Below are 26,570 nucleotides of genomic sequence, written 5' to 3' on the forward strand. Positions count from 1 at the left end.
ATTGCAGCCTGAGAGAAAGCAGGCTCGGTGTTAGAGCTTCTGATGTTTCTTGAATTGCTAGTTATCTTCCCATTTTAAGCATTAATAATTAACTCAAATTCTGTGACTTACTGTTTGGGCTGAAAAACAAACCAAAACTCTGGATACGGCCTGCCAGTCTCCTGTTTGTCAATTTTGTCTTGCTCTCTCCCCCTCTTTTTGGTGCCACTTTAAATTCCAAAAGAAACTGGAGAAAACATCCAGCATTTGTGACTAAGAGATTAATAACCTTAACTCTGTAAAAGATAAAAGATGATAAACACCTGAATAGATAAGTGGACAAAGGACACAAACTGGCAATTCAAAGAAATGTAAATTGTGTTTGTGCGCACATTTATTTATATATGTGTAAATATGTGTACTGTGGACCTCCTTAGCAATGAACAACAGTAACAATTAAAAGATGCTCTTTTGGGCTTCCCTGGTGGCGCAGTGGTTGAGAGTCCGCCTGCTGATGCAGGGGACGCAGGTTCGTGCCCCGGTCCGGGAAGATCCCACATGACGCGGAGCGGCTGGGCCCGTGAGCCATGGCCGCTGAGCCTGCGCGTCCGGAGCCTGTGCTCCGCAACGGGAGAGGCCACAGCAGTGAGAGGCCCGCGTATCGGGGGGAAAAAAAAAAAACACCTTTGCTTTAAGACAGCTAAACTGAAAAGACTGGTCACATTGTACATGACATGTGAAAAATGAAATTCATGTGTTCCATGACTGAAATTACAGGTATCTCCATCGACCCGTTTGTCCAAGCCAGAAACCTGGGCGTTATCTGGCATTTTCCCCCACTCCTCTGTCCTCCCAACTCACTAACTTCCATATCCTCATGCAAACGGTCAACAAGTCACAAGCCTTTATCTCCTCACCACCTCTCAAATACAAAGGAGTACCCCACAGCTTTTCAGGATAAACTTCAGCCTCTTGCTTGGCTTCTAAGACTCTCTGTGATCAGGCCTCTGCCCCCTCTGCACCCTCATCTCCCATGACTCTGCTACAAGTGCCCTGCGAGGCAGCTGCACCTGATTTTGCCCCGTTCCTGGAGTGTCTGGTGCACAGTACCAGATCCTGCCTGAATTGCCCCCTTTCCACGCCTTCCTCCCCTGGGCTCACTCCAACTCGCCGTGAAGCTCCAGTGAGAAGCCATCTCTGATGCCCCATCCTGATTCAGAGATCTTGTCTTTTTGTTCCCACGAAATTCAGTCCAGAACCTATGATAAAACTTGAGACTCTACGCTGCTACCACTGCTTTATTGTCTGTGAGTACAGACCTTGATGTGAAATCTCAATGGTAAACAGTAGATGATACCTAATGAGACTTCCATAATATCTGTATAATGAACAATAACGACAAAAAAAGAATAAAATGAGTGACTGGATGAGAGGCTGCTCCTCCATCATGTTATCCTTTGGCCGCTCACTGCTTTCCGACGAAAAGAAGGCGTCGTTCACTTTTTCATGCAACGTCCATGATTACTCCAAGAGTCTGAGAGGCTCGCCTGAAGTCTGCGTTCACAGAGCTTACGGCATCAGCTGAAGCAGGGTCGCGCGTCCCCCCTCCTGGGGCTCATTCTTTCTCAGGCCGTGCAGACCACACCACCAAGCCTGGGCTCTTCTCCCTCCTCATCAGCGGGGACACCATTCTAGTGGTGACAAGGTCAGTAACATTTTGTGTCCATTCAAGGGCTCATAAATGTACCTTTAGGATAAAATAGCAGGAGGGAGTAGTCCTTAAGAGAAAATAAAAACGATACAAAGATCAAGGCAAGTACTCCTCTAAGCGTTTTCTTGTTCGTGGAGCTGCACTTAGCTCCTCTGCCTCACCGCTGGCCACCGCCCAGCCTGGGAAAGCAGACCAGGAGTTCAGTCCTCGGCACATTGTTCTTTGACCGTCCTTCTGTTTCCCCACCTGCCACGCTCAATGCTTGATCGAGAGGCCAGAGCTACTCCAAAGGAAGAGGTCAGGTCAGACCAGGAGGAGAGCTTTTCACGCCTGAAAAGGGAGACGGGACCGATACATCACAAGTAGTTCTTTCTTCTTCTTTTCTGACGTTGGGATACCGTCCTGGTCCTGCTCTTTGCCTTGACCCACTGCTGCCTCTGTGGGATTCTGGCAGGGCAGCCAGAGGATAGCTGAAACAGGGGAAACACATTCCTCCCAGCCCTGACAGGCATGAGCAAAGGACATTTTTCAAGAACAAGCGCGGCCAGTCAGGAGTGGAGATGCTAAAATGACTGTGAGACACTGAGGTAGCTCCCATTCGTCCTTCAGATTTCAACTCAAATTCTGTTTCTCAAGTAACAGGTTAAATTGATAGTAGTTCAAGCCCCCTATTTTGTTCTCTCATCTCACGTTACTTCCTTCAGAGCATTTATCAGATATGCAATTACATTCTGTTTATTTGTTAATATTGACACCTGCCCTCCTGGAGTGGATCCTTCCTGAGGAAGGGGACCAGGACTGTGCCGTCGACCAACGTGTCAATCCAAACCCTCACTGCCTAAGCTAGCCTAGCATATTTTGGCACTTGCTAAATATTTTTCAATGAATAAATGAATCTTTCTAAATTTATCTAGTTTGCTCACCTTACATGTGAATTTACACTTTAACCTCCTAAATTTGTTTAACAAGGCTGCTTATGAAAGATGGCCTCCGAGACAGGCAAACTTCAAAGGCTGTGTGTGTGTGTGTGTGTGTGTGTGTGTGTGTGTGTGTCTCCACTGAACAAATGAATATAAGGTGTTAAGAATAAATGATACAACTAATTTATTTTAAAGCTTATTAAAATACCACAAATGAAGGTGAAGTGCTGGTGGTGCTGGTAGTCACTGATTTTTGTCTCATATTCCTGATTAAGTAACTGATTCATAGAATTTAGAGGAGAAACACGCATTATTTTTACATTTGTCCAACACTCAATTTTCCCAGTCACTGTCATATTATATATAAGTAGAAAAGGTAGATGGTACCAGCCCCACTGACTTGCCCAACGTCCCACAGTTTGAGATCTGGCAAGGTTAAAACACAGTAGTCGATCTTCTGACTCCTAGCTAAGAATGTTCTCAGACTTGCATGTAACATAGCACATTAATTCAGGTAAAACAGATACTGTGCTTGTGCTAAAACTTTAAATGATTTCTGCTCATAGGCCCTCTATACACCCTGTGTTGAAAACATCATCTAAAACATAAAGAGTAAGGTTGCTAGATAGAAGAGCAATATTGAAAAGTTAGTTGTATCTCCCTATGCCAGCAACAGCTTCTGGGGAAATAAATTAGACAATTTTATTGAAAGACATTAAAGAAGATCTATATAAATGGAAGGATGTTAATATTTGTGGAAAAGAAGACAATATCATAAAGATGTAATTCTCAGTATACTGAGCTACAGAGCAGATGCAATTCCAATCAAAATATCACAGGATATCTTAGAACCTAACACTGTGAATCTGAAATTTATATGTAACAGAAGGAGCCCAGAGCAGCCAAGACATTCTTGAAGAGAAAGAACTGGGGAGTGTTGTCCTCCTAGATACCAATTCTCATTTTAAAGCTATATGGCACTGGAGCAGGGACAGACACACAGACTGATAGAAATGAATGTGCTCAGAAACACACCCATGCATGTAACAAACTTGATATCTGACCCGCAGACTAGATGGGGCAAGGACGGGCTCTTCAATAAACAGGGCTGGAACGCTGGCTACTTATACAGGAAACAAACAAATCACTGTTTCTAATCACATAGAAAAAATTTCTGATAGATTAAGGATTGATCCATGAAAGGCAACATTAAAATTTCCAGACTGAAAATATCTTTAACACCTCAGGATATGGAAAAAGCATAAGCCATAAAGAAAAGCTTGATAACTCAACTATATTAACATATTAAATACTACATTCAATATATTAATATATTGCCCTATATTAATAATAAAAGACGAACCACAAACAAAGGTATTTGCAACACATAAAATTGACAAAGGATTAGTATCCAGAATCTATCAAGAATCTGTATGACCAAGAAAGTTATATGGCAATAAGTTACATGTCGTATGTCTTAAGTTGTATGCCATTTCATATCTATCAGATTGGCGAACGTTAGTAAGTCAGAGGGGAGGCTGTGCACTGGTAGGACCCCTCATGCCCTACGACGGGAGAGCACTTGGCCTTGCCACAAGGAGGAAGACGGGTTCTGTGACCAGCCACTCCAGTGGGGATCTATCTATCAACTGACCAATGTACAGATCATTTTAAAAACAAAAATGCAATATTAAGTATATGTGCTGTGTGATAAAACCTGCTTTTTAAAACCCTAATACATAACATGATCAGGAACACTTACTCATTTTTTAAGAATTCTTTAACACAACTTTTAAAGGTCATATGTATTTCGCCATCACATGGAAGCAGCATAATGTATAACCACTCCCTACTGCTGGCCATTTAGACTGTTTCAAATTTCTTGCTAGTATATATAAACGTGTGATACTCTTGCAGGTAAATCTTTGTATCCGTCTCTGATTATTTAAGATAAATTTTTCACAGTGGTTTAAATGGTAAGCATGTTTGACGTGGGTTTTTGCCAAATTGCCCTCCAGGAAACATTACTAATTGATACAGCAGCATAAGTATATTCCCCACCCCCCCACCTCCCCGACCCTGGCTAAAAACATAAACTTTGCCAGATTCAGAAGTGAATTTTTCATTTGTATTGATGTAAACAATACTGAGGCTGAACACTTTTTGCTCATTACTCACTTAGTTTCTACACGGTTTACTTGCTTAATCCTCTACTCATTTTTCTACTTAAGTGTTTACATTTTTTGATGACACTTTAAGAGCTTCTTAATATATTCAAGATATTAATCCTGTCTCTGCCAGGTATGTGGAACTTTATCACTTACCTTTTACTTTTGTTTTTGTTGGTTTGGCTCAAATATTTACCTCTTTATACAGTCAAAGCAATCTTTTCCTTTATGGTTTCTTCTCTGATACAGAGTTCTTAATGTCTCCATTTAAAAGATTAACTCATCTCCCCTTTGGGCCCCTACGACAAAAATCCCTCATCTAAACGAAAGCAATAGCACCTTCCTAACAGGCTCTTTGTGAACACTGAGATAACTTACATTAATGTGCTTTACAAATAGTAAAGTAACATATAAATGTTGATTATTAGCGGCTCTCAATACATGGCAGTTATTAACACCACATCATGCCCGTTGTTCCACAGAGTTTATAATTAACTATATGCGGGTCACCCGAGCAGATGTACTTGGAGATGATAAAGTCTGAAAAGATCAGATGAACTGTAGGAGACAGGCACCATGATGCAGACGTACCTTTCACATCGCTCGGCAGGTTCAGGAATACAGAACAGTCATGAGAAAGGCCCCGATGACGAGGCTCTTACCTTACTCTTCCCCTTCGTCCAGCTCGGTTTCTTTGTGCACCACCACCCTCGTGACCGACATGTCAGGGTGCTGCTCCCTGGCTTCCCTGATGGCCTGGGCCAGCGCCTGCGGGGTCAGGAGAGAGCACTGTGAGTACAGGAAGAGGCTCTTTCTCGGCATACCTACAAATGAGCATAGCCTTCACCTGGGATCCATCCTTCCTCCTGCCAAGACAGTTTCACTGCTTTACTTGAGGAAGCAGGAGATTTAAAATGGGCTCCTTTTTCATTTTAGAGAACGCATCTCATTTCCCCAGATTTCCCATTTCTCCAGTCCACTGCCAAATAATGATACATGTAGGAGAAACACGCTGGCTCTGAATCCCACTCAGCCAGGCACGCACTGAGACGTGGAGAAAACAGACCTGAGGTTCTCTGACCTTAGGATTCTCATCTGCAACCTGAGACTTATACTAAGATTGTAAAGCTAATGTTAAGGTTCATTTGAAGGAATGATGTAAAGCCTCCAGTGTGGTGTCTGACCTCCACACTCGAGTGATACTTGCAATTATCCAGTTGCCTCAAAACTCACAGTGCAAGAAATCTCTTGCATTCCTATACACTAATGATGAAAAATCTGAAAGAGAAATTAAGGAAACACTCCCATTTACCACTGCAACAAAAAGAATAAAATACCTAGGAATAAACCTACCTGAGGAGACAAAAGACCTGTATGCAGAAAACTGTAAGACACTGATGAAAGAAATTAAAGATGATACAAACAGATGGAGAGATATACCATGTTCTCAGACTGGAAGAATCAACATTGTGAAAATGACTATACTACCCAAAGCAATCTACAGATTCAATGCAATCCCTATCAAACTACGAATGGCATTCTTCACAGAACCAGAACAAAAAATTTCACAATTTATATGGAAACACAAAAGACCCCGATAGCCAAAGCAATCTTGAGAAAGAAAAACAGACCTGGAGGAATCAGGCTCCCAGACTTCAGACTATACTACAAAGCTACAGTAATCAAGACAGTGTGGTACTGGCACAAAAAGAGAAATATAGATCAGTGGAACAGGATAGAAAGCCCAGAGAGAAACCCACACACCTATGGTCACCTGATTTTTGATAAAGGAGGCAAGAATATACAATGGAGAAAAGACAGTCTCTTCAATAAGTGGTGCTGGGGGCTTCCCTGGTGGCGCAATGGTTGGGAATCCGCCTGCCGATGCAGGGGACACGGGTTCGAGCCCTGGTCTGGGAAGGTCCCACATGCCGCGGAGCAGCCGGGCCCGTGAGCCACGACTACCGAGCCTGCGCGTCTGGAGCCTGCGCTCCACAACAAGAGAGGCCGCGAGAGTGAGAGGCCCGCGCACCGCGATGAAGAGTGGCCCCCGATCGCCACAACTAGAGAAAGCCCTCGCACAGAAACGAAGACCCAACACAGCAAAAAATAATTAGTTAAAAAAAAAAAAAAAAAAAAAAAAAAAAAAGCCCTCCGGTTTCAAAACAAAAAACAAAAAAACCGTTCATTCTGGTTCCCAAGACTCAGTCCGTTCAAACCTTGTTTAAAAAAAAAAAAAAAAAAAAAAAAAAAAAAAAAAAAGTGGTGCTGGGAAAACTGGACAGCTACATGTAAAAGAATGAAATCAGAACATGCCCTAACACCATACACAAAAATAAACTCAAAATGGATTAAAGACCTAAATGTAAGGCCAGACAATGTAAAACTCTTAGAGGAAAACATAGGCAGAATACTCTATGACATAAATAAAAGATCCTTTTTGACCCACCTCCTAGAGAAATGGAAATAAAAACAAATATAAACAAATGGGACCTAATGAAATTTAAAAGCTTTTGCATAGCAAAGGAATCCATAAACAAGATGAAAAGACAACCCTGAGAATTGGAGAAAATATTTGCAAATGAAGGAACTGACAGAGGATTAACCTCCAAAATTTACAAGCAGCTCATGCAGCTCAATATCAAAAAACAAATAACGCAATCCAAAAATGGGCAGAAGACCTAAATAGACATTTCTCCAAAGAAGATATACAGATTGCCAACAAACATATGAAAGGATGCTCAACATCACTAGTCATTAAAGAAATGCAAATCAAAACTACGATTAGTTATCGCCTCACACAGGTCAGAATGCCCATCATCAAAAAATCTACAAACAATAAATGCTGGAGAGGGTGTGGAGAAAAGGAAACCCTCTTTCACTGTTGGTGGGAATGTAAGTTGATACAGCCACTATGGAGAACAGTATGGAGCTTCCTTAAAAAACTAAAAATAGAACTACCATATGACCAGCAATTCCACTACTGGGCATATACCCTGAGAAAACCATAATTCAAAAAGAGTCATGTAGCACAATGTTCATTGCAGCTCTATTTACAATAGCCAGGACATGGAAACAACCTAAGTGTCCATCGACAGATGAATGGATAAAGAAGATGTGGCACATATATACAATGGAATATTACTCAGCCATGAAAAGAAACGAAATTGAGTTATTTGCAGTGAGGTGGATGGACCTAGAGTCTGTCATATAGAGCGAAGTAAGTCAGAAAGAGAAAAACAAATACCGTATGCTAACACACACACACACACACACATATATATATATATATATATATATGGAATCTAAGAAACAAGGAAAAAAATGGTCATGAAGAACCTAGGGGCAGGACGGGAATGAAGATGCAGACCTACTAGAGAATGGACTTGAGGACACAGGGAGGGGGAAGGGTCAGCTGGGACATAGTGAGAGAGTGACATGGACATATATACATTATCAAATGTAAAATCGATAGCTAGTGGGAAGCAGCCGCATAGCACAGGGACATCAGCTTGGTGCTTTGTGACCACCTAGAGGGGTGGAATAGGGAAGGTGGGAGGGAGACGCAAGAGGGAAGAGATATGGGGACATATGTATAGCTGATTCAGTTTGTTATAAAGCAGAAACTAACACACCATTGTAAAGCAATTATACTCCAATAAAGATGTTTTAAAAAATAAAATTAAAATAAATAAAAATTTTTTAAAAAAAACCTTACTGTGCAGGACCAGGCTCTGCTCATTTTGCCCTCTTAGGCTCTCAGTAATTACTTGAGGAATGTTGCAGGAAAAATATCTATTAGCTTCCAGGACATAGAACAATTAAAACCACAAGCAACAATAACGGCAAACAATCAGTAAAGCTCAGGAAGAGAGAGAGAGACTAATCTTTAGATAATAAAATACAGCTCCCTGTTTTACAGGTGGAAACAATGAAGGCAAAAAGGTTAATGGGTCTTCCTCAGGACCATCCTGCCAGGGGGCTACAGGGCAGGAGAGGGCTGCCCCTCCACTGATTGATGGGCTCTTCCCTGGATGAGGCTGTGAGAAAGCAGACAAGATTTCTCTGAGTTTGATCAGAAAGTAAACTGTATACGAGGATTACGGCAAAGTGGAAAGATCCTGTTTTTCAGAGGGAAAGATGTTTAAAGAGGTCTCGGGGAAAACGTAAAAACCGCACAGAACAACACGCAAAATCTATGAAAGAACTTGAAAACAAAAAAGAAACCCTACTAGGAGAGAGATCGCTGTATCTCATAAGGAAAACATACATTTGAAAAAGGCAGCAGTTTTCCTGCTGCTTTGTCACCTGCCTTTGGGGACAACTGCATTTCTTGTCTGCAATATCATTTCTGTCAGCTGGAAGGTTACTGAGCAAAACCCTCAGCCGCATTCCACAAAGAAAGATAAAACTACCCCCCAAAATTATTTTTATGCCAAAAACTTTTCACTCAGAAGCTTGGACGACACTTGAGGGTGCTTAAATTTCCACTGGGAAACAAACTCTGGCAACCTACCTGTGTCGGGACAAGAGAGGATCAGACAGGGGACCAGGCTTCCATTTAAGCATCAGCACAACTGCCTGCCATGTGGGGAGAGCAGGCAGCCCAGTGGCGGGAGCAGAGGGGGGAACCTCATCTCAGAGCAGGACAGCACGGGCTGCCGTATACTAACTGCAACGTGAATGGGGACGGAGACCAAGTACATCAGGGAGGCTCTGAGTCTGTGTTCAGAGGGAAGAGGGAGATTGGGACAATCAACACTGTCTACTCCCTGCTGGTTTCTGGAATCCAATTTGAGAAAGGACAGCTCTGATGGGAGCCAACGTGGCTACAGAACAACTTCCCAGCTACTTTGAATTTATGTTCATTACAAAGGTCTGCCTACATTAAACCCGTGTATTTGTCAACGTGGAAACATGCATGACACCCAAGGGAAGGTAGCAGGCGTGAAACATGCTTTAATTAGCAGAAAAGTAGGGAAAGTGGAAAACTGCTATTATCATCTTCAAACATATCTGAAGTCAGTTTGCCCTTAGTTCCTTTCCTTCCATAATATCAGTACACGTAATGAAATCCTATAAAATGTTAATTTACTGCGGCAACAATAAAGACTGTGAGAAAACTATCACATTGCACTGCCACATCGAGAAGTTATTTTATTAGAAAGAAATGCATTCTGCCGTGTTGTTTATGACTCCCGGGTACGGAGCTGAGAGCCACGACTAGCACCAGGCGTAGAACCTGCAACGTGAGTTTCTACGGGAGCGCGCCTCTTTCATTTGCCAGCACAAAAGAGATTCCTTCTTTTCCTATCCTGCTCAGATGAAGGGTTTCCTTCCACTATTAAAATTCTTTTAGTGTAGGCACGGAACTGAAAAGGTGTCAATGACATTAAAGTCACTGCATGATCAACATCAGTTTTTGGCAGGGAACTAATTTCCCTCCTTTACTTTTAAATAGTTCCATCATCTCATTTACAGGCTTTAAGGGGAAAGCAAACTCATCATGAGCTGGTGACAGGCATACCAGAAGCCACAATTACATTTACTCAAAAAAGTTTATGACGTCTTATAAATAAACATGAAAAAGGTAAATATCTATTCTCTTCATTTGGATATCTGACCTCAGTTTTGGGTTTTTTGGTTTTTTTGGTTTTTTTAATCAAAGTATAGTTGATTTACAATGTTGTGTTAGTTTCAGGTGTACAGCAAAGTGATTCAATTATACATATACATATATCTATTCTTTTTCAGATTCTTTACCCTTATAGGTTATTACAAGATATTGACTATGGTTCCCTGTGCTATACAGTAGGTCCTTGTTGTTTATCTATTTTATACATAGTGGTGTGTACACTTATGAATCCCAAACTCCCAATTTACCCCTCCCTCCGCCCCCTCGCCCCACTTCAGTTTTAAAATGGGCTGAAGGTGTGCGTCCTCACAGCAACAGCTAAAGCTGCAGCGTCATGATTTTCTTCTAATGGAAGAGTTAGGAATTTTGTTATTTTGTGTTATTTTGGAACTTATGTTTCAGACTGTGTTTTTTAATATTTGCCGATCAGAGGCAGTACTATTTAGATTTGAGTTTTCAGGAAAAACAGAACAAAAGAATACACATAAAATAAAACCTGCAAGTAACCCCTCAAGGGAAAAAGTGGCAGTTGAAACCCTGAAAGCGCCTTGTTTGGTGGAGACAGAGGGCAGATGAAACAACGGCTGGGAGAGGACCCCGATTTTCACCTTCCATCAGGCCAAAGAATGTGGGTTCCTGCCCAGCACACTGTAGAAATTCAATAAATGCTGAGCGAGAGTCCCAGAGGAAAAAAGAGTAAGAATACGGTATGCTCCAACTTAATGTCAGAGCAACTCAAAACTGTCCCAGTGAAGAGAAGTAGAATAAATCCTCTATATGGGAAACCAGAAGCTTGGTTTCCACACAGGTAATTCATTTTCTAGTGGTGAACAGACACATGTATAAGTCATCTACTAGGAAGCTCTATTATTAAGTCAAAATTCAGAGTCAGGGCAACCTTTTAACCTATAATAACTCTCAAGGAATTTAAAAAAATACATTATGAAATATGTAAGTAAGATTATGTATACAGGAGTTTTAAAAAACAGTAATTTTCTTTTTAGGCATAGAAGAAAATCTATTCCTGTTTGGTCTTTCTTACAGCAAGCCTTTCTTAAACGAGAAATTTTGTTCTCTAAAATTTCTGTGTTCAAAGCTGGGTGACTTATCATTTGTTCCTACTCCCCAGCTGAGGACAACTGAACATTTGGTCAACTGAACATTTCCGTTTCTTCAAATTATTGTAAAAGGAAAAGAGCTTGGTCTCCTTTAAAGTTGAGTCAAAATCACTCAGAAAATAACAAAGGAAAAAATTCTTTGGGACTGCAGTCTAAAATTAAAGCTACTCTCCAAGTCTCCAGCGGTTCCATTCGTCACCTGTTCAGCTTAACAGTAGAATGGAAGGACAATTCATTAAAACATCTTTTCTGAATACATATAAATTTTCACTTTGTAAGAGACCTTATATTACCTTTTCCTACCCTTCAATAATAGTAATAACTAGGAGAAAACATCTAGAGGTAAATAGCCCAACTTTTCTAATGCTCTAAAAAAAATACTTGATAAGTTCCTGAAAGCAGGCATAAGTCAAACTTAGCGGCTTTCCTTATTTTTTTGGAAGCCAGTGTCATTTAACTGCCATTTGTTTTTCAATAACTGATGACTTGCCTTTAAACCAGGCCCACGTGAATGCCTGATGGTTGCCAAAACTCCTCTAGATTATTGTGAGCCAAAGGTGCATGTAAAGCTGGTGTGAAATGAAAAATTACCCACATTTTGTGCTAATTCAGTGGGAGGAAGGCTGAAAGGACAGGTTGTGTCTAGGTTGTGAAGGGTCTTTATGCCAAGCTTAGGAGGTGCATTCATCTAGGAAGGACGTACTGAGAGAAGCGGTTTGACACAGGGACGTGACAAGATGACAGAAACTTAGAAAATAAACGTGGCCAGTTTCAGAACCAGAAGCTCAAGTCTTTACCTGGTCGTGATCAATATCTGCATCTCCCGTGATCACGATGCGCTTTTCAATTCTTGTTTCAGATATTCCACCTTTTACAGTCTAAAGGTCATAAAGAAACAGAAGGGAGGGAGGGTTAGCAATCACTAAAACATGCTTACACATAATCAGAGAAAACAGAGATGGCGCACACCTAGACCTTCCGATCATCGTTATGCAATTCACACTGGGTGGGGAAGACTGATGTTCTAGAAATTTCTTTATTTTTAAGCTCCATAGAGAATCTGATCGTTCAAAGTGTAGCATCATCTGTAAGCACTCCTAAACTGAAAGCAACCTTAAAAACTATCTTATCAAGATTCAGGTGAGATTAAGATGCAACAAGATGCCATTTAATCCAAACAGTTCCACTGGAACATTCCGTTACAGTTTCCTGAGTTTCTTCACTTCCAATTGGTCAATTTTTGAAAAGAAGCGAGCAAAGGAGAAATAGTTGTTTGTTTTATGTAGAGTTTGTAAGGAATGCTAATAATTTAAGGCATCTAGTTTAGGTTTGGGGAATTGCTTGACTGGCATCATACAGATCCATTTGGTGATTTTCTTCATTTGATGTAAATGCAACAATAAAAAAAAAAAGAAGACTTGGACTTGGTTTAAGATAGGTAAGATGTGTGAGGGCAATATAAAGATTTTCATCCAATGTTTGATTTGATTCTGCACGTGGCTGTGACATGGACATGGAATGTGGCTGAACAAAGGCTGTGAGGGGACCCGGGGGTAGGAGCTCCTGGGTGAACTGCCCACAGAGTTACAGGCTTGGAGCGAGGTGACAGAGCCTGCGGCATGATAGAGGCTGAGAGATCATACGCCTGTGACACTCTAAACAATGAGCAAATACCACCCAGTCCTGAGAAAGTGCACACTCAACCTCTACAACACTGATAAATTTACACACGGTCACAGGTATTGCAGTTAACTGTAACAAGGCTGGTCGCTAAGATCATTACGTCTTAATAACTGGATATGCTTTAAAATGAACGCCAATACCATCTTGCACTTATGGGACATTTTTTAACTCACAAAGTTTTTTCTTGTTGAAATGTGGCGTGAGGAGGGCACAAGGGATATGTTTGAGACCTTCAAGCACTAACCAAACGTGAGACGCAGAAGCAAAAGGAACTACTGGAAAATAATGCTGGGTTAGAAAGGTGATGACCACGTCACGCACCGGAATCACGTGGAGGGCTTCCTAAACTCTCCCGGGGTTTCAGAAGATCCGGAGTGGGGTCACAGTATTCACACTGGCTAACAAGTCCCTGGGTGAGACTGCTGCTGACCGTGCAGAGACCACACTTTGAGGATCGCCGGTCATCAGGTGTTAAACATTTAGAGAGCGATCTGGAGAAATGCTCCAAATCGACATACTAGTGTCTTAAATCAATGGGGGAAATTTACATGATTTGAACAAGTTGGTGAAAATTTTTAATGGCAGTCTTCACTTCCTTGCTTCCGTCAGGAGAGCTGACCTGTACTTCCCAAAGCCAGGCTTCCCTCTGCTCCTACGGCTGTCTAAAGTATAGCTACTTAGAACATATTTTTACCCCCTTGTACTTTACAAATTTGCAACTTGGTTTAAATACAAATGTCAGTGGAGCCCAGTTTCTTGCATACTTTAAATCTAGGCATTTTTATGCCACTGGCACTGTGCGTAATAATTGGAAGTGTGAATGGGAACAAAGAAACCATTCAGAAAAGATTTTGTTGGCCGTGTACATTCCCCTGGATTGCTTTACCTTGGTGATGTGTGTGGTTGTCGTCGTCGACACGGACTCCGATGTGACGGTCTGTGCAGTCAGTAACGTGCCCGAGTCACCACCAGCCCCGCCATCAATCTTTGGAGAGTTGGGGGGAAAATACAAAGTAAGGCTTAACTTCCGTCACGTTGGCAGAGAAGACACCTCCCCATCGAACATGCAGCTTTTAAGACCTAAGGAGTCGGCAGAAGATGCTAGCTGCCTATCCTCTGCATGTCTGTAGTGGTGATTTACTGATCAGAGATTGGCTGGCATTTAAACAGAGTAAAGTCAAGGGCTAAATGCACATGGAGAAGCCAACCCTGGGCGGAGAGAGAAAAAACAAAGAATGGAAGTAGAAGGTGGGACTGAGATCTACAGGGGAGTCGTGAGAAAATCTGACTGAGGGCCATTTACAGAAGCTAGAAGAAGAAAGCAGAGAACCAAGCAGAGAAGTTTCCACAGTGACCAGAAGTGCTGAGTTTGTTGTTTTTTTAAGCACAGGTGGGTAAAAATAAACGTTTTCTCAGATCACTAAGCAACAGAACCTGACTAGGATAGACTAAGCTTAAGCGATTTGGTTAATTGCTTATCTCTAGATTTTTTTTTAAAATGACATTGTTCCTGTAATAGTTTGTGCATATACACGGCTACATGTATTTCAATACGTATACACACGTGTGTGCACATGTGCACGCACTCTATATATGTGTGTATATATATATATAGCTTATATATAAATCTTATACTAGGTCTATATAGGGTTTAACTTCTTTGCTTTGATACTAGAAAGTTCTAGAGTTTACCAAGGGAAATAATGAAGCACATTAATAGGCTACGAGTTTATGCTAAGATCACCAAACACATTTATCTCCAGTTTCCTGACACTGACAGGAAATAACTGGAAAGTGCAGTGTCTTTCTTACTGTAACTTAGGAGGAGATCTCTTGAACTTGGGTCACGCACCATCTACTTCTTTACAAGGGCACTTACCACAACAGAAACACATGAGTACACGCTCCCCTACCACGCCCATTCATAAGAAACCTATTTGTGCTTATGTGGGATCTACGCACATTTACGGAGAGCATATCTAAAATGATTTTAAGGAATGTTTCACACATAAACGCATTATACCTTTAAACAATATTTCGAGAGGACAATAATCTGCCATCCTCCATCATGGTACAATCCTACTAGAACACTAAATTACTCAATTGCAAAAAGAGTTGTCCCAGTTTCTAAACGGTTCCATTTTGAAATGATGACTACTTTTCCCCTTTTTTGTTACCCTTAAAGTTAAATATCTTATTTCAAATCTTTACAGAATCAATGTGTGAATACCTAAAATCAAACACACGAATCTGATAATTATTTAGACGCACAGTACCACATTTACATAAGAATGGCGACATATGTTTTCAGCAAATAATCCCACATGAGAAGCACAGGTGTGTGTGCATATGTGTGTACTTGTAAACAAGAGTGAGTGGAATGGCTCTGTCTTCGTGGAGTTGGAGGAGGGGATAAAAGCCTAAATTAAATTCTACGAATCCATAAATTAAATCAGATCCAACAAACTTTGTAAGATGATCTGTTTCCCAAGTGTACATAAACACTCCTGGATACATCAAGCCAGAAGTGGCTTATGAGAATAATAAGAACAACATTGGTACCGCCTGTCCTAAAAAATCACATGTACGCTTCCCCCCATAATCACTGGGTCACCAATTTGATTGTAGGAAGTCACGTTGCTGAAGTACAGTTACAAAATGGAGATATAAAAAGCTACGTCAAAGTCAGAAACATAAACTAGGAGAAGATGGAATGAAAACAGAAAGACTAAGTAAAAAAGAACTCAAACAGTCCAAGTCTAGAGACTTTGTACCTGTGGAGACTCATATGTGATGGTTTTGGTCTCAGTTTGGACAATAGGGACTTCCTTGGTGGAGATTTCTGTCCTTTGTGAGGCATCAGAAATTGTTACCATCTCTGTTTTTACCACTGGTGGCTGAAGTGAAAAGGAAGGGAAACATAAATTCTAGAGGTAATGAAGTAAAAGTGCTTAACGGAGCCTTCAAAAATAACTGTAAGAAATATACCCAAACACACACTCATGAACAAAAGAAAAGAGTAAAAGGAAATCATCTAAAACAAAAGACAAAAGAAAAACACTTTCCTTCAAATATCATATATATGTGTATAGATATATATATATAGAATAAGCTAGCATAATGGCTCCCTAAATTGCGGTAGGCTTCAAATTATGATGGTCCCAAATTACTTACGTGTCAAGCCTGGCATACAATGATATGGAAACTTTAGCTTTAAGCAAGTAATGATAAAATTGAAAAGAAAACCAAAAAAGAATGAACGATGAGAAGTGACCTGCCTCGATTTTTATCACAGTTTAAAGAAGCATATAGTTTGTGTGAAGGCTGTAAGGTTTGCATGTGTGCCTTTAATTGGCACACTTGGTCAGTAGGCTAAGATTTGCTCTTTTCCCAAAAAGCCTTTTCTGCCCTACTGACAAGGGGATCCCATTTTCAGAAAGAATATCTTCAAGCAGGATTGTTTTCAGTTATTCCTGTCTAAATCTTGCAGTGTTTCTTCTGTATTACATAAGTTAAAACATTATATCTGTAGAGTCACTCCACCACTGTTGCATTAATGCTTTGAACCATTTAAAACATTCATGGAGATGGTCATGGCCTGTTAACATTGTGGCCTGCTGAGCATGAATCTTTAATACACCATCAGACTATACTCCTACCAAAACACTACAGTGCTTTCCTTGAGAGAAAATTCCCAAGTGCAATTATTTAAAGAGGAATAACCTGTATATTAAATGCAGAAAATAATAGTTCAAAGCATTCAAAGACTTTCAAAATGTCTTCTCTGAAGTGAAATCGGAAGTTTAAAAGTAACATAAATCCAGTTAATTATTTCAAGACAAAGTCACTTCAAGATTTTCTACCCCATGAAAGAGAGCAAATATGGATAACCCCTCTACCGTCGGCATTTAATTTTAATCAAGGAACACTCATATGGAAGTAAATCCTCCCTCAGCATAACTTTAACTCCCAAATCAGAGACACTGCACCTAGTGACCAAGACTTAATCTAAGAGGAGTATGGAAAGTTTTCTTTCTTGAAGAGAAAAAGGAAAAGACCCATACCCAATGGAGACAACTCACAAAACACATAATCAAACTTGCAAATAATCCAGATTGGATGAGAGGACAGAACGAGAAGAGAAGGATATCCTTCTGTTAGCTTCTCGCTGCCCAGAAGGAAAGCTACGTCTCCTGACCAGACCGTACAATCCCTGGAATCTAAAACCTGAAATGCCAGGGGTATTCAAGAAATAACATTTTCATCAGGGCTAGATGCTGAATTCGGAGCATCGTGGTAATCAGAGCCTGCTGCCATTCTGAAAATCTTAAACTGAAGAGAGAATGAGCCAGAAAGTCAAACCCAGTCGTGACACCAGCAACACACACACACACACACACACATTGACCGTTTTTCAACAATACATGCACAATTTCCTAACGAACAAAAAGGCATTGAGTATGAGGAGACAGCGCAACTAAAGATAAACCACTGAAAAAGTCCAAAAACATGCAAAGAAAAATTTCAGTGTGAAATGAGAAGGGAAAAAAATGACACGGCTGCCGTTGGAAAGTTTATCGGGTGATCCAGTTGCGGTAAAGACGCCAGAAACCGTGACCCAAGAGGGCAGAAAATCGACAGAGCAGGGCCTTCCCCCTTCGTCCCGTGAGAGATCAAAATCAGAATCCCGTCGAAAAAGCTGAAGGAGACCTGGGAGGACAGGAGAAGAAGAGAGGCAGGGGTGCTCCACCTGAGAAACAGCTCTAGCGTTGCGCTCCCGCTTGGGTCTCCCATTTACCTCTGAACAACAGATAATCTGTGGCAAAACATCAACGTCAACGGGAGCCACGTCTCCGTTAACTATCTGTTGCTCGTCCTCCGTTTCTTCGCTCACGTCTTGCTTAACAGCGCCTTCGTTTACGCTCTTCTCGGCAGGGATCTGGGGGCCCGCTCCCTCCTCCTGGGTCACTGTTTCTACTGTGCCGACACTGGCACCTGCTTGTGTGACCGCGCTGGCTGCCGGCACTGGGTCCTGCCTCTCTACTACCTTGGCTGCTTGGCCGCGTGCCTGGTCCGCCTCCTCTTCATACTCCTCCTGCACCTCCCTGATGGCGCCCTCAGGCACTTGGCGGTGGGGCCGGTACTCCCCCACGTCCTCCTCCTCCTCCTCCTCCTCCTCCTCCTCCTCCTCCTCCTCGCTCTGGCTGCTGCTCTCAGAAGACAGGGAGGTGGAGTCTTGCTGCGCCCCCGGCTCCACCTTCCGCATCTCCCCAGGACCATGCCCAGGGGACGGCTCTTTACCGTGCATCTCTTCCGGGGTTACTCTTTGGTCTTTCCCAACCTCTGCCTGCTTCTTCTCCTCCACTATATTCAGAGTCTCAAGTGAACTCTGCACAGAAACAAAAATGGATGAGGGGGAAACAAAAATAGATGAATAAATCAAAACGACGGCAAGCAAAATTAACCGATGGCAGGTTCATGTCATGGAGAAAAGCAAAGATGATGATGATGATGGTGGTGGACTGAAAGGGAAGCGGGTGAAAACGTGAGCGGGATTGGAAACGTCGGGCAATGGTGTTAACATGGAAAAGGGGAGAACCTTAACAGCATCACTGGCTCCGGCGCAAGGCCCTTCGGACTCAGGAGCGCATTTCTGCGGAACAAAAAGCAACCGAGGACACAGAATCAATAAAGGTTTACCTCGACACCCACCAAAACAAACATCCGACACCGCAAAGACAGAACAGCAAGAATCAACAGCTACAAAAACCTTTGCCCGAGGTCACATGAAGGACAATCCAGACAAATGCAAGAAGCTTAGGGAAGGAAACAAAAACACAAAAACAGCTAGCATCCTCCCAAAGAGATGAAATGGTTTTACTATACTTATACCTATAAGGTTCTTCTTGTTGAAAAGGTGGCGGGGGGGGGAGGATGGAATTATACCAGAGCTTACTCATTATTTTAAAGTTTAAATGTTAAGGCTTTTAAAATCTATTCGACAGTTTGATTTTAATCAGACAAAAAAAAAAAAAAAAAAATCCCGGCCTGAACCCCTAATTCCTAAATGAATATAGTATTAATCAGATGATGCCTTTGTTTTTTGCTGGCTTGTTTAAAAATCAGCTTTAATTGGCAAAATTATAATTGTCTCAGATAGTTATTAACATAAAAATCTTGTCATTTTAGAAACAGTTATTAACATCCCAAACTGTGCCACAGATTAGCAAAAGGGATATTATAACATTAGGGTGGATGTCATTTATGGCTCCAAGTGTGTTCTCTTAGAATTTAGCTCCTCCATTTGAAAACTGAAATGGACCCAGTTTATCATTTGAGATGCACATTGCTAGCCCCTGCAGGCATCTACTTTGGGGGAGTAGATTTACTCCAGTCAAGTACAGGACCTAAATGTTCAATAAGTGCCTGAAGATGAAATACATTAGTGAATAACTTCCTATGCTATAGTATTGATATTCAGGGTAGAAACTTTCTTACAAAGGAGTCTGTTTTTAAAGATTAAAATCTTCCTTATTTTTTTTAAAAAGGCTACTTTACATAAAGCCTAGCCAACTTTTTGACATTCGGGTAGCACTAATGCCTTGCGCTCTAACTTTAAAAATTCAGCCAGAGATAGTAGCCCTACTTATTCAAGAAAGTATCTCGATGCTGAATGAAGAGCACGGCACCCCTGAACCCTCTGGGCAGAAAGAGACCTTTTGCTGTGAAGCTGCCAAGACACTAACTGGACTGGAGCTGTTTCCTATAACAGATAACACGACCTCATGTTTATCTGCCCCAGCAACAGGACAACCATGAGTAAAAGGTCCTGAAAGGGCACCTATCAACATATACTCACACTGTCTTTGATCTGCCCCGTTATTCTTAAAGGCATAGTAAGGGCACGTTTTCATTGCTCAAAATTAATACCACGTAAATCACGTTACTGACAGACCAAGAGAGCCACCCTTCCAAGTTTGTTGAAAGCCCAGAGGTTTCAGATGTTAAACTGGAAATCTCTAAATCTATTTTGGTAAATGGGTAACATTTAACTGTACCTACTTATAAACTTCTTTATAAATAAAGATATCCAGTGATCAGCACATTTCTAAAGGAGACATTTCATTATCATTATTTTTATCACTTAACCTCAAATGGCTAGATGGGTTCTGCCCAAGTTCAGGGAATCCCTTAGGGGTCATTCCAAAAAATGAAAATAATTATTTCATTGAGTATGGCAAGCACTTCGAATTTTTCCATATAAGCAGGATTTTTAAAATAATAAACCATCAGAAGATGTTTAAAAGATATTTAGGCTTTGAAAACTTTTCTGCAAAAAATACTTAGCTTCTACTTGGTTGAAGGTTTCCCTCCACGAACAACTCAGACTCTGGGCCTTAGTGGTTTAAATGATTCTCTGAATTTAGGCAGATTGGGGTGGAGGGAAAGGAAGCAAGAGAAACATCCAATCGGTATCTTTTCCCCCGAGTCCAAATTCTGTCATTATTTCTTGAATGTTTCTCCCAGGAAGAGTTAATTGCACCAGTGAAAGCACTGGAGGAAGGGGTTCCTTAATACTCAAAAAATAAAAATCACTCTTATACGTGGCTTTTAAAAACAGGGGAAACAAAGTAAAATGCACCTCAGGCAACTGTGAGAAGGGCGAGGAAGAAAGCTTTTCAGAAGGTGCACTAGAGTTCACAACAGTGCCCTCTGCTGTCCAAGTGGTGGCTGAGGTGAAGGAGGCTTTCACGCTATCAGAAAAGCCCTTTTCACTAAACAAAATTGAAGTTATCTCCTCTTCTAGGCTCTAGAGAGGTCAGAAAAGGAAGAGCAAAGAGTTAACAATAAGTCAGAACAGACAGCAGTGACCTATTGAAAGGAAAGGTTACGCAAGAAAGAATCACAGAGCAGCATAAATTGAAAGAAAGGCAAGGATTCGAAAAGATTCTGCAGCAGGCGTCTGTGGCCATTGGCCTGAATGACAGCTTTCCACCCAAAACTCTTCAGTTTCCTGCTGAAACTTTACCATGAGCTGAGCATAACCAACCCACTCATCTGTCAAACGCTGCTCTGTATATTCTTGAGGGAGCTTCTCGGCGCGGGCCCTTCTGCATAGAACAGCCTCTTTGGTGGCCCCTGCACTTGCTACACTTATTTCTGTTAGAGCTTGGGTGTCCCTAACCCCCTGCCTCCAATGCCCTTCCCCAGGCACTCTGGGCCTTGCCAATTTTGTCACCTCCCTGAGGTCCACTTAATATTCCACGTTTTGTGTAGGGCCTTCACTCACCATTTCAGCTCCTACCTCCTCTCCCCTGCCCCATACCACTCTGTCTGTACGGAAAGTGCTTCGACAGTAACCCACTGAAATTCCCTCAGACATGCTAAATATGCCATGGAATGAAGAAACAGTATCTACTTTTTTTTTTTCAACAAGAAAAAAAAAAAAAACTCTAAACAGGAAGACAAACTCAGAGGGGGAAACTCTGAGCAATGTAAAAATCATCTATCCCTGAAAGGCTAATTAAGGTGAATTTAATCTTCATATTTCTGGCCCTTAAATGACAGCCCTTAATCTGCCTGAGGGCACAAAAGGAAAGTTGGGGACTATTCCAGGTACCTGGAATGCCAATGGTTACGAGTCACCATGAAGCTCCCCCTCACATCAGATGTGTGCAAGAATACTTTCTAATAAAACCCACTGCTCAGAGATCTTCAAGACAGATAAATGAATGCATAAATGAATGGCATTCTGGGATGTCTCTTGGATGTCTCTTGTGCACTAACGGGTGAAGGGTAGGTACTAGGAGATGAGGAGGGTGAGGTGTGTAAGCACAACACTCAGGAGAGAAAAAAAAGCTTCTGGACAATTTCAGCTCAATTACAATCTCCATAATTACACCATCCCTAGGGTCGGGTGGGTGGAGATGGCGTCCTAGCCAGTAAGAGATCACTGGGGAGTTTAAATAAGTGCCATGCATCTAATTATTCAATAAAATATCTCCAAAATTACCTTAAAAGTCCAGTGTATGTAATCTCTACTAGACTCAGGAGTTTCTATATAAAATATAAACTCATATTTTACACAAGTCCAAGTGTGTCATAATTCTCACAATACATAAGAGGATATACAATAGCTATTTGCCTATTAAAGACTAAATGATTTGGTTTCCAATTTTCTGCTCTACTCTCAAAATTATTCATAATGTACTGAAACCATTTTGAAAGTTTGATGTATTGATTTCTAAACAAGAAACTATTACTGTTCCTTTTCTTAATCTATAAAACACATATTATAGACATTTGGAAAACTTGGTCAAATTATACTCTTATGCATGATTTTTTATTTTACATTTTATTAAGGACTGCAATTTAAAGATAATCAGGAAACCTGAAAAATTAAGTAGCAAAATGAAGATGCAACAGAGACAGAAATTTAAAAGATATTCTGTTAAAAGTCAAAACACTCCAGTAGACTTAACTTTCAACTAATAGCAATGATGTGTTGTTACTTGGCGCGGGGCGGATACAGTGTAAGTGGTCAAAAAATGTTTGTAAAAAAAAAAAAAAAATGTTTGTTAGGTGAATGGATGATTGCAGTTACAACAGTCCATATGTGTGTTAAATAAGTGCATATTTTCCTGCATGTGTTGGAGAGGAAAAGAATAAGAAAAAAGCAGTAACTTCAAGCGTAGATAAACCATTTAGGAGCTTAACTAACAGTGGATAAATTCCAGATTTAAATTTCACATAACATCATTTTAATGTAACTCTACAACACTGTACATGGTTTATATTGTACACTCCCCTAAACGATGACATCCAGAAAAAAATGATCATTTTAAACATCTTCACCAAAATCCTCCCAAAGTTTCCTGCTGCAAGGACATCACTTTAAATTGATCAAATGATGTCATCTGACTCGCTTCTAAGGAGGATAGATTTTCAAAACTATGTAATATTTCAAAGCATATGATATTAAAGTCATCATTTTACACACAGAGTCTGATTGGCTTTGGATTTCAAGCTAACCTTTAAAGAATATAAAGATGTCACTTGGTTTAGCTTTATGACATTATGTTTCTCATTTCCAATGTTCCAGAAATATTTCACCTCAACCAGATCTCATAGTCTCTTAGCGCAAGGCTTCCTTCCACTTAATCTGCCTCCCCCACCATCCCACTGTATGTTCTGATGAGTAATGCTCTCTACCAACTAACAAAATCAGACGTGGTGGAAGGGAAACACTTTCTCCTTATTCTGCTCTGTGCTCCCATTCCTATCGCCTATATCCATTCCTCAACCAGCACCAGAGGGGTCTTTGTCATACATGTGGGATTATAGCACTACTCAGCTTAAAGCTCTCCAGTGGTTTCCCATCACTCCTATAATGTAACTCCTAATTGTTAATACGTTCCTGAAGATCCTGCCAAGATCTGGAGTCTGACCTCTTTGACTTTTCTCAGACATTGTCATTTGGTCTTTCAGTCCTTTAAATTAATTCCTGTCTTGGGGCTGCATTTGCTCTTCCTTACACATGGAAAAACTTCACACATCCACCTCCTTCTCCTCACTAAGGCCTCAACTCAAATGCTATCTCTTCCCAAGCCTTCCCAATCACCTTCTAACTCGACAAGTATTTCATCTCCTTAACACTTCTTGGCACTCCAAATTTTCTAGTTACTAATTTGCATGTCTGCTATCTCCTCCACTAGACTCTAAGCATTCTAGTCCCAACAAACAACAAGCTGACCAGCTGGCTAAGCAAAATCACTAGAAATAGAAGAATAACAATGTAAAAGCAACGGAAAGCTAACTTCCCTAGTAATGCCAGACATTTCACATACGCAGGAGCACAGAGAGGTCCAAGGGGCTGCTCGCATACACCAAAATCTTTTAGCCCATTGAAAATCTTAAAAATAAAAATTCAAAAGGTTTCCAAATGTAATTAGTAAAACAGTAAACTAAATCACACATAATTCGTTACTCTGACACCACCACAGTGTGCGTTGTACGAACAGTGCATTTTCGTGTGAAATCACGGTTTCCCAACTGCCAGCCACATCCATCAAAATAAGGGGTCATTTATCACCTAAATCGGTTGAGATGTCTGCATTTCAAATTGTAGATTTTCAAATAAAGTACTTTTGCAATAGGGTGCTTCTCATCTAATTATCCTATGTTTCTGTTTTACTTTTTATGCACTCAAAAGTTTATTTTAAAAAATTTAGGTTGATACACAAGGAAAAAGGAGTTATCTTATGGCTGTGGACAGAAATAAAGGAAAAGGGCAAAAAGCAAGAGTAGATCCGAGGATGCAAGGTGAACACCTTGTCTGCCTCCTGGGCTTTCTCTTCAACTGTCCATGTGGCTGTCATCTGATGCTTCTCCGTCATGGATAAAATATCCTTGAAAAGATGGTCTCCTTTGCTCTATTGTTTTAAACAATAGACATGATCAACAAGTAAGACAAGTACATTACATCTATAGCAACACAGACATAAAACGACTGTGCGGGTCAGCGGAACAAACCAGATGAAGCGGCACATAAAGGGAGGACACAATCCCAGCACATCATCAGACACTGTTTCCCCAGAAAACACAACGCTCTAGACTTGATTCTGAAATATGGACATTAATATCTTCAGAAAAGCTGAAAATAAGAATCAAAGTTGTATACAACTTCAGAAGACCCTGCTATGGTGTTTTAAATCTTAATATTGTCAAAAGCTTTTTCAGTTTTTAGCAATTACTTTTGCTCATCTGCTTTAAAGAGCTGTTTTCCTTTCACTGTCACAAACTTAGAAATTTAAAGTAACCAACAGCTTTGCTTTTTAAGAAAAGGTGAATAAAAATAGCCTAAGAATATATAAATCAAACGCCTACAATTTGGTAACATTCAAGTCAGACTAGATGATGAATTTAAGAAGAGAGCGGTGAAAGGAAAAGAGGAAAGAGGAAATTGTAGGGTAACACCTGAACACACTTTTTAAAACTGTGTATTAAATATAGTATGATCACTATCTCCCTCAAGTAAAATAAACGAGCCCATGAAGTTCTTGGTTGACAACAGGAGAGATTTTGGAGCATCAAAAAGAACAGATATAGATGAGAATGAAGAAATATTTTGAGAATATATTCTAAAGGCAACGCTTATAGTGGTGGCAGAAAGAAATAAACCATGGAAAGAAAAAGAATGAGTTTGGAGAGATGTTATGGGTGAAAATGTTCTTAAAGTACTAATCTACATTTCATTACTAAGAAGTTTCAGTATTAAGTTGTATAATTAACATTTTACAAGTTTTCAACAGGGCTCATCAGTCTTTAAAGCTAAATTTAGCTCTTTATCTTCACAGTAATTACCTTAAACCATTCTAAATTTGGTCTACATTCCTACATCCCTTTAATTACTAATTCTTTAATTATTAAACAAACTCTCTTATTTCAGAAGTCAATAATTAACTTACTATATACAATATACATCAGTTTCTAAGTCGCCCTACTGTAACAATTCATTACTACCAATTTACTTAAGTAAAATAGTGAAACTATTCTAAAGGTATTTCGAAACTCATACAATTTACCCAAGAACTACGTCAATAAGTATTACACATTATTAATAAATATTTAGTATTTTAAAAATTATTAGCAGTTATATTTTTTTTAAAAAAGGGAACATTTTGTAGCTTCTTGAGAATCAACATAATAGATTAGCAACCTAAGTTTTACTGAACAGCTGGATTGAGACATACAGCCAACAAATAGCTAGTGACATACCCCTTGTGTCTGTAGGGACAGAGGTGTGATACGTCGTTTTTCCCATTCATTAGGGCGTGGTTCAGGTGTGGATTCCATAAAATTGCGCTTGAGTTCACTAATGCTAGCCTGGTGTTTCAGTATTTCCTCCTGGGCCTTATCCAGGTCCTAGCAATATGTAACGTAATAAAGGGGGAAAAATCCAAAAGGAAAAAAAAAAACAAAAAAAAAACCCAATAGCATAAAAATAAAAAATGAAACCAAAAAATAAGACAAAGTAAACTTATGATTAAAAAAACATAGTAAAGCAAGAAAAATGCCAAGTCTCAAAAGCCATATCATCACCTAGGAATATGAGTTTGCCCAAATTTGAAAATAAAACCAATGTGCAATTTTTTTTATGATTACTGTCTTAAAGGGTTCTGACTTCTTCTCTGTTTAGAAATGTTTAAGAAATCAGTAGAAGGAGGCTATGGAACTAATACTCAGCATGGCCAATAACCCTTCTTTCTCATAGTTGGATTTGAAATGCAGCCCATGACTTTGTTCACGCAAATTTACCTTTCTGATTAGGGTTACTACCAGAGTTGCATTCTGTAA

At 40.4% G+C, this 26,570-nt stretch overlaps 1 protein-coding gene across 49 annotated transcripts in view; it reads right to left on the minus strand.

Annotated features, from left to right (window-relative positions):
• The window catches only part of EPB41L2 (erythrocyte membrane protein band 4.1 like 2), a 392,946-nt gene that overhangs the window by 185,919 nt on the left and 180,457 nt on the right, over window positions 1-26,570 (minus strand). For 13 of the 49 annotated variants that reach the window (XM_067010758.1, XM_067010757.1, XM_067010748.1 and 10 more), the window contains 9 exons: window positions 25,992-26,138; window positions 24,545-24,646; window positions 20,857-21,024; window positions 18,814-18,867; window positions 17,965-18,603; window positions 15,989-16,111; window positions 14,101-14,199; window positions 12,329-12,409; window positions 5,441-5,546 (listed from right to left, as the gene is read on the minus strand). In XM_067010758.1, coding sequence (XP_066866859.1) covers window positions 5,442-5,546; window positions 12,329-12,409; window positions 14,101-14,199; window positions 15,989-16,111; window positions 17,965-18,603; window positions 18,814-18,867; window positions 20,857-21,024; window positions 24,545-24,646; window positions 25,992-26,138 — 1,518 coding nt within the window. In that variant the 3' untranslated portion in view covers window position 5,441. Of the gene's footprint in view, window positions 1-1,998; window positions 2,021-5,440; window positions 5,547-12,328; window positions 12,410-14,100; window positions 14,200-15,988; window positions 16,112-17,964; window positions 18,604-18,813; window positions 18,868-20,856; window positions 21,025-24,544; window positions 24,647-25,991; window positions 26,139-26,570 lie in introns of those variants that run through there. The other 36 variants (XM_059082937.2, XM_067010779.1, XM_067010782.1 and 33 more) reach the window with 16 other exon arrangements.

Source organism: Kogia breviceps, chromosome 13 (assembly GCF_026419965.1).
Source record: "Kogia breviceps isolate mKogBre1 chromosome 13, mKogBre1 haplotype 1, whole genome shotgun sequence".
NCBI classification, from domain to species: domain Eukaryota; kingdom Metazoa; phylum Chordata; class Mammalia; order Artiodactyla; family Physeteridae; genus Kogia; species Kogia breviceps.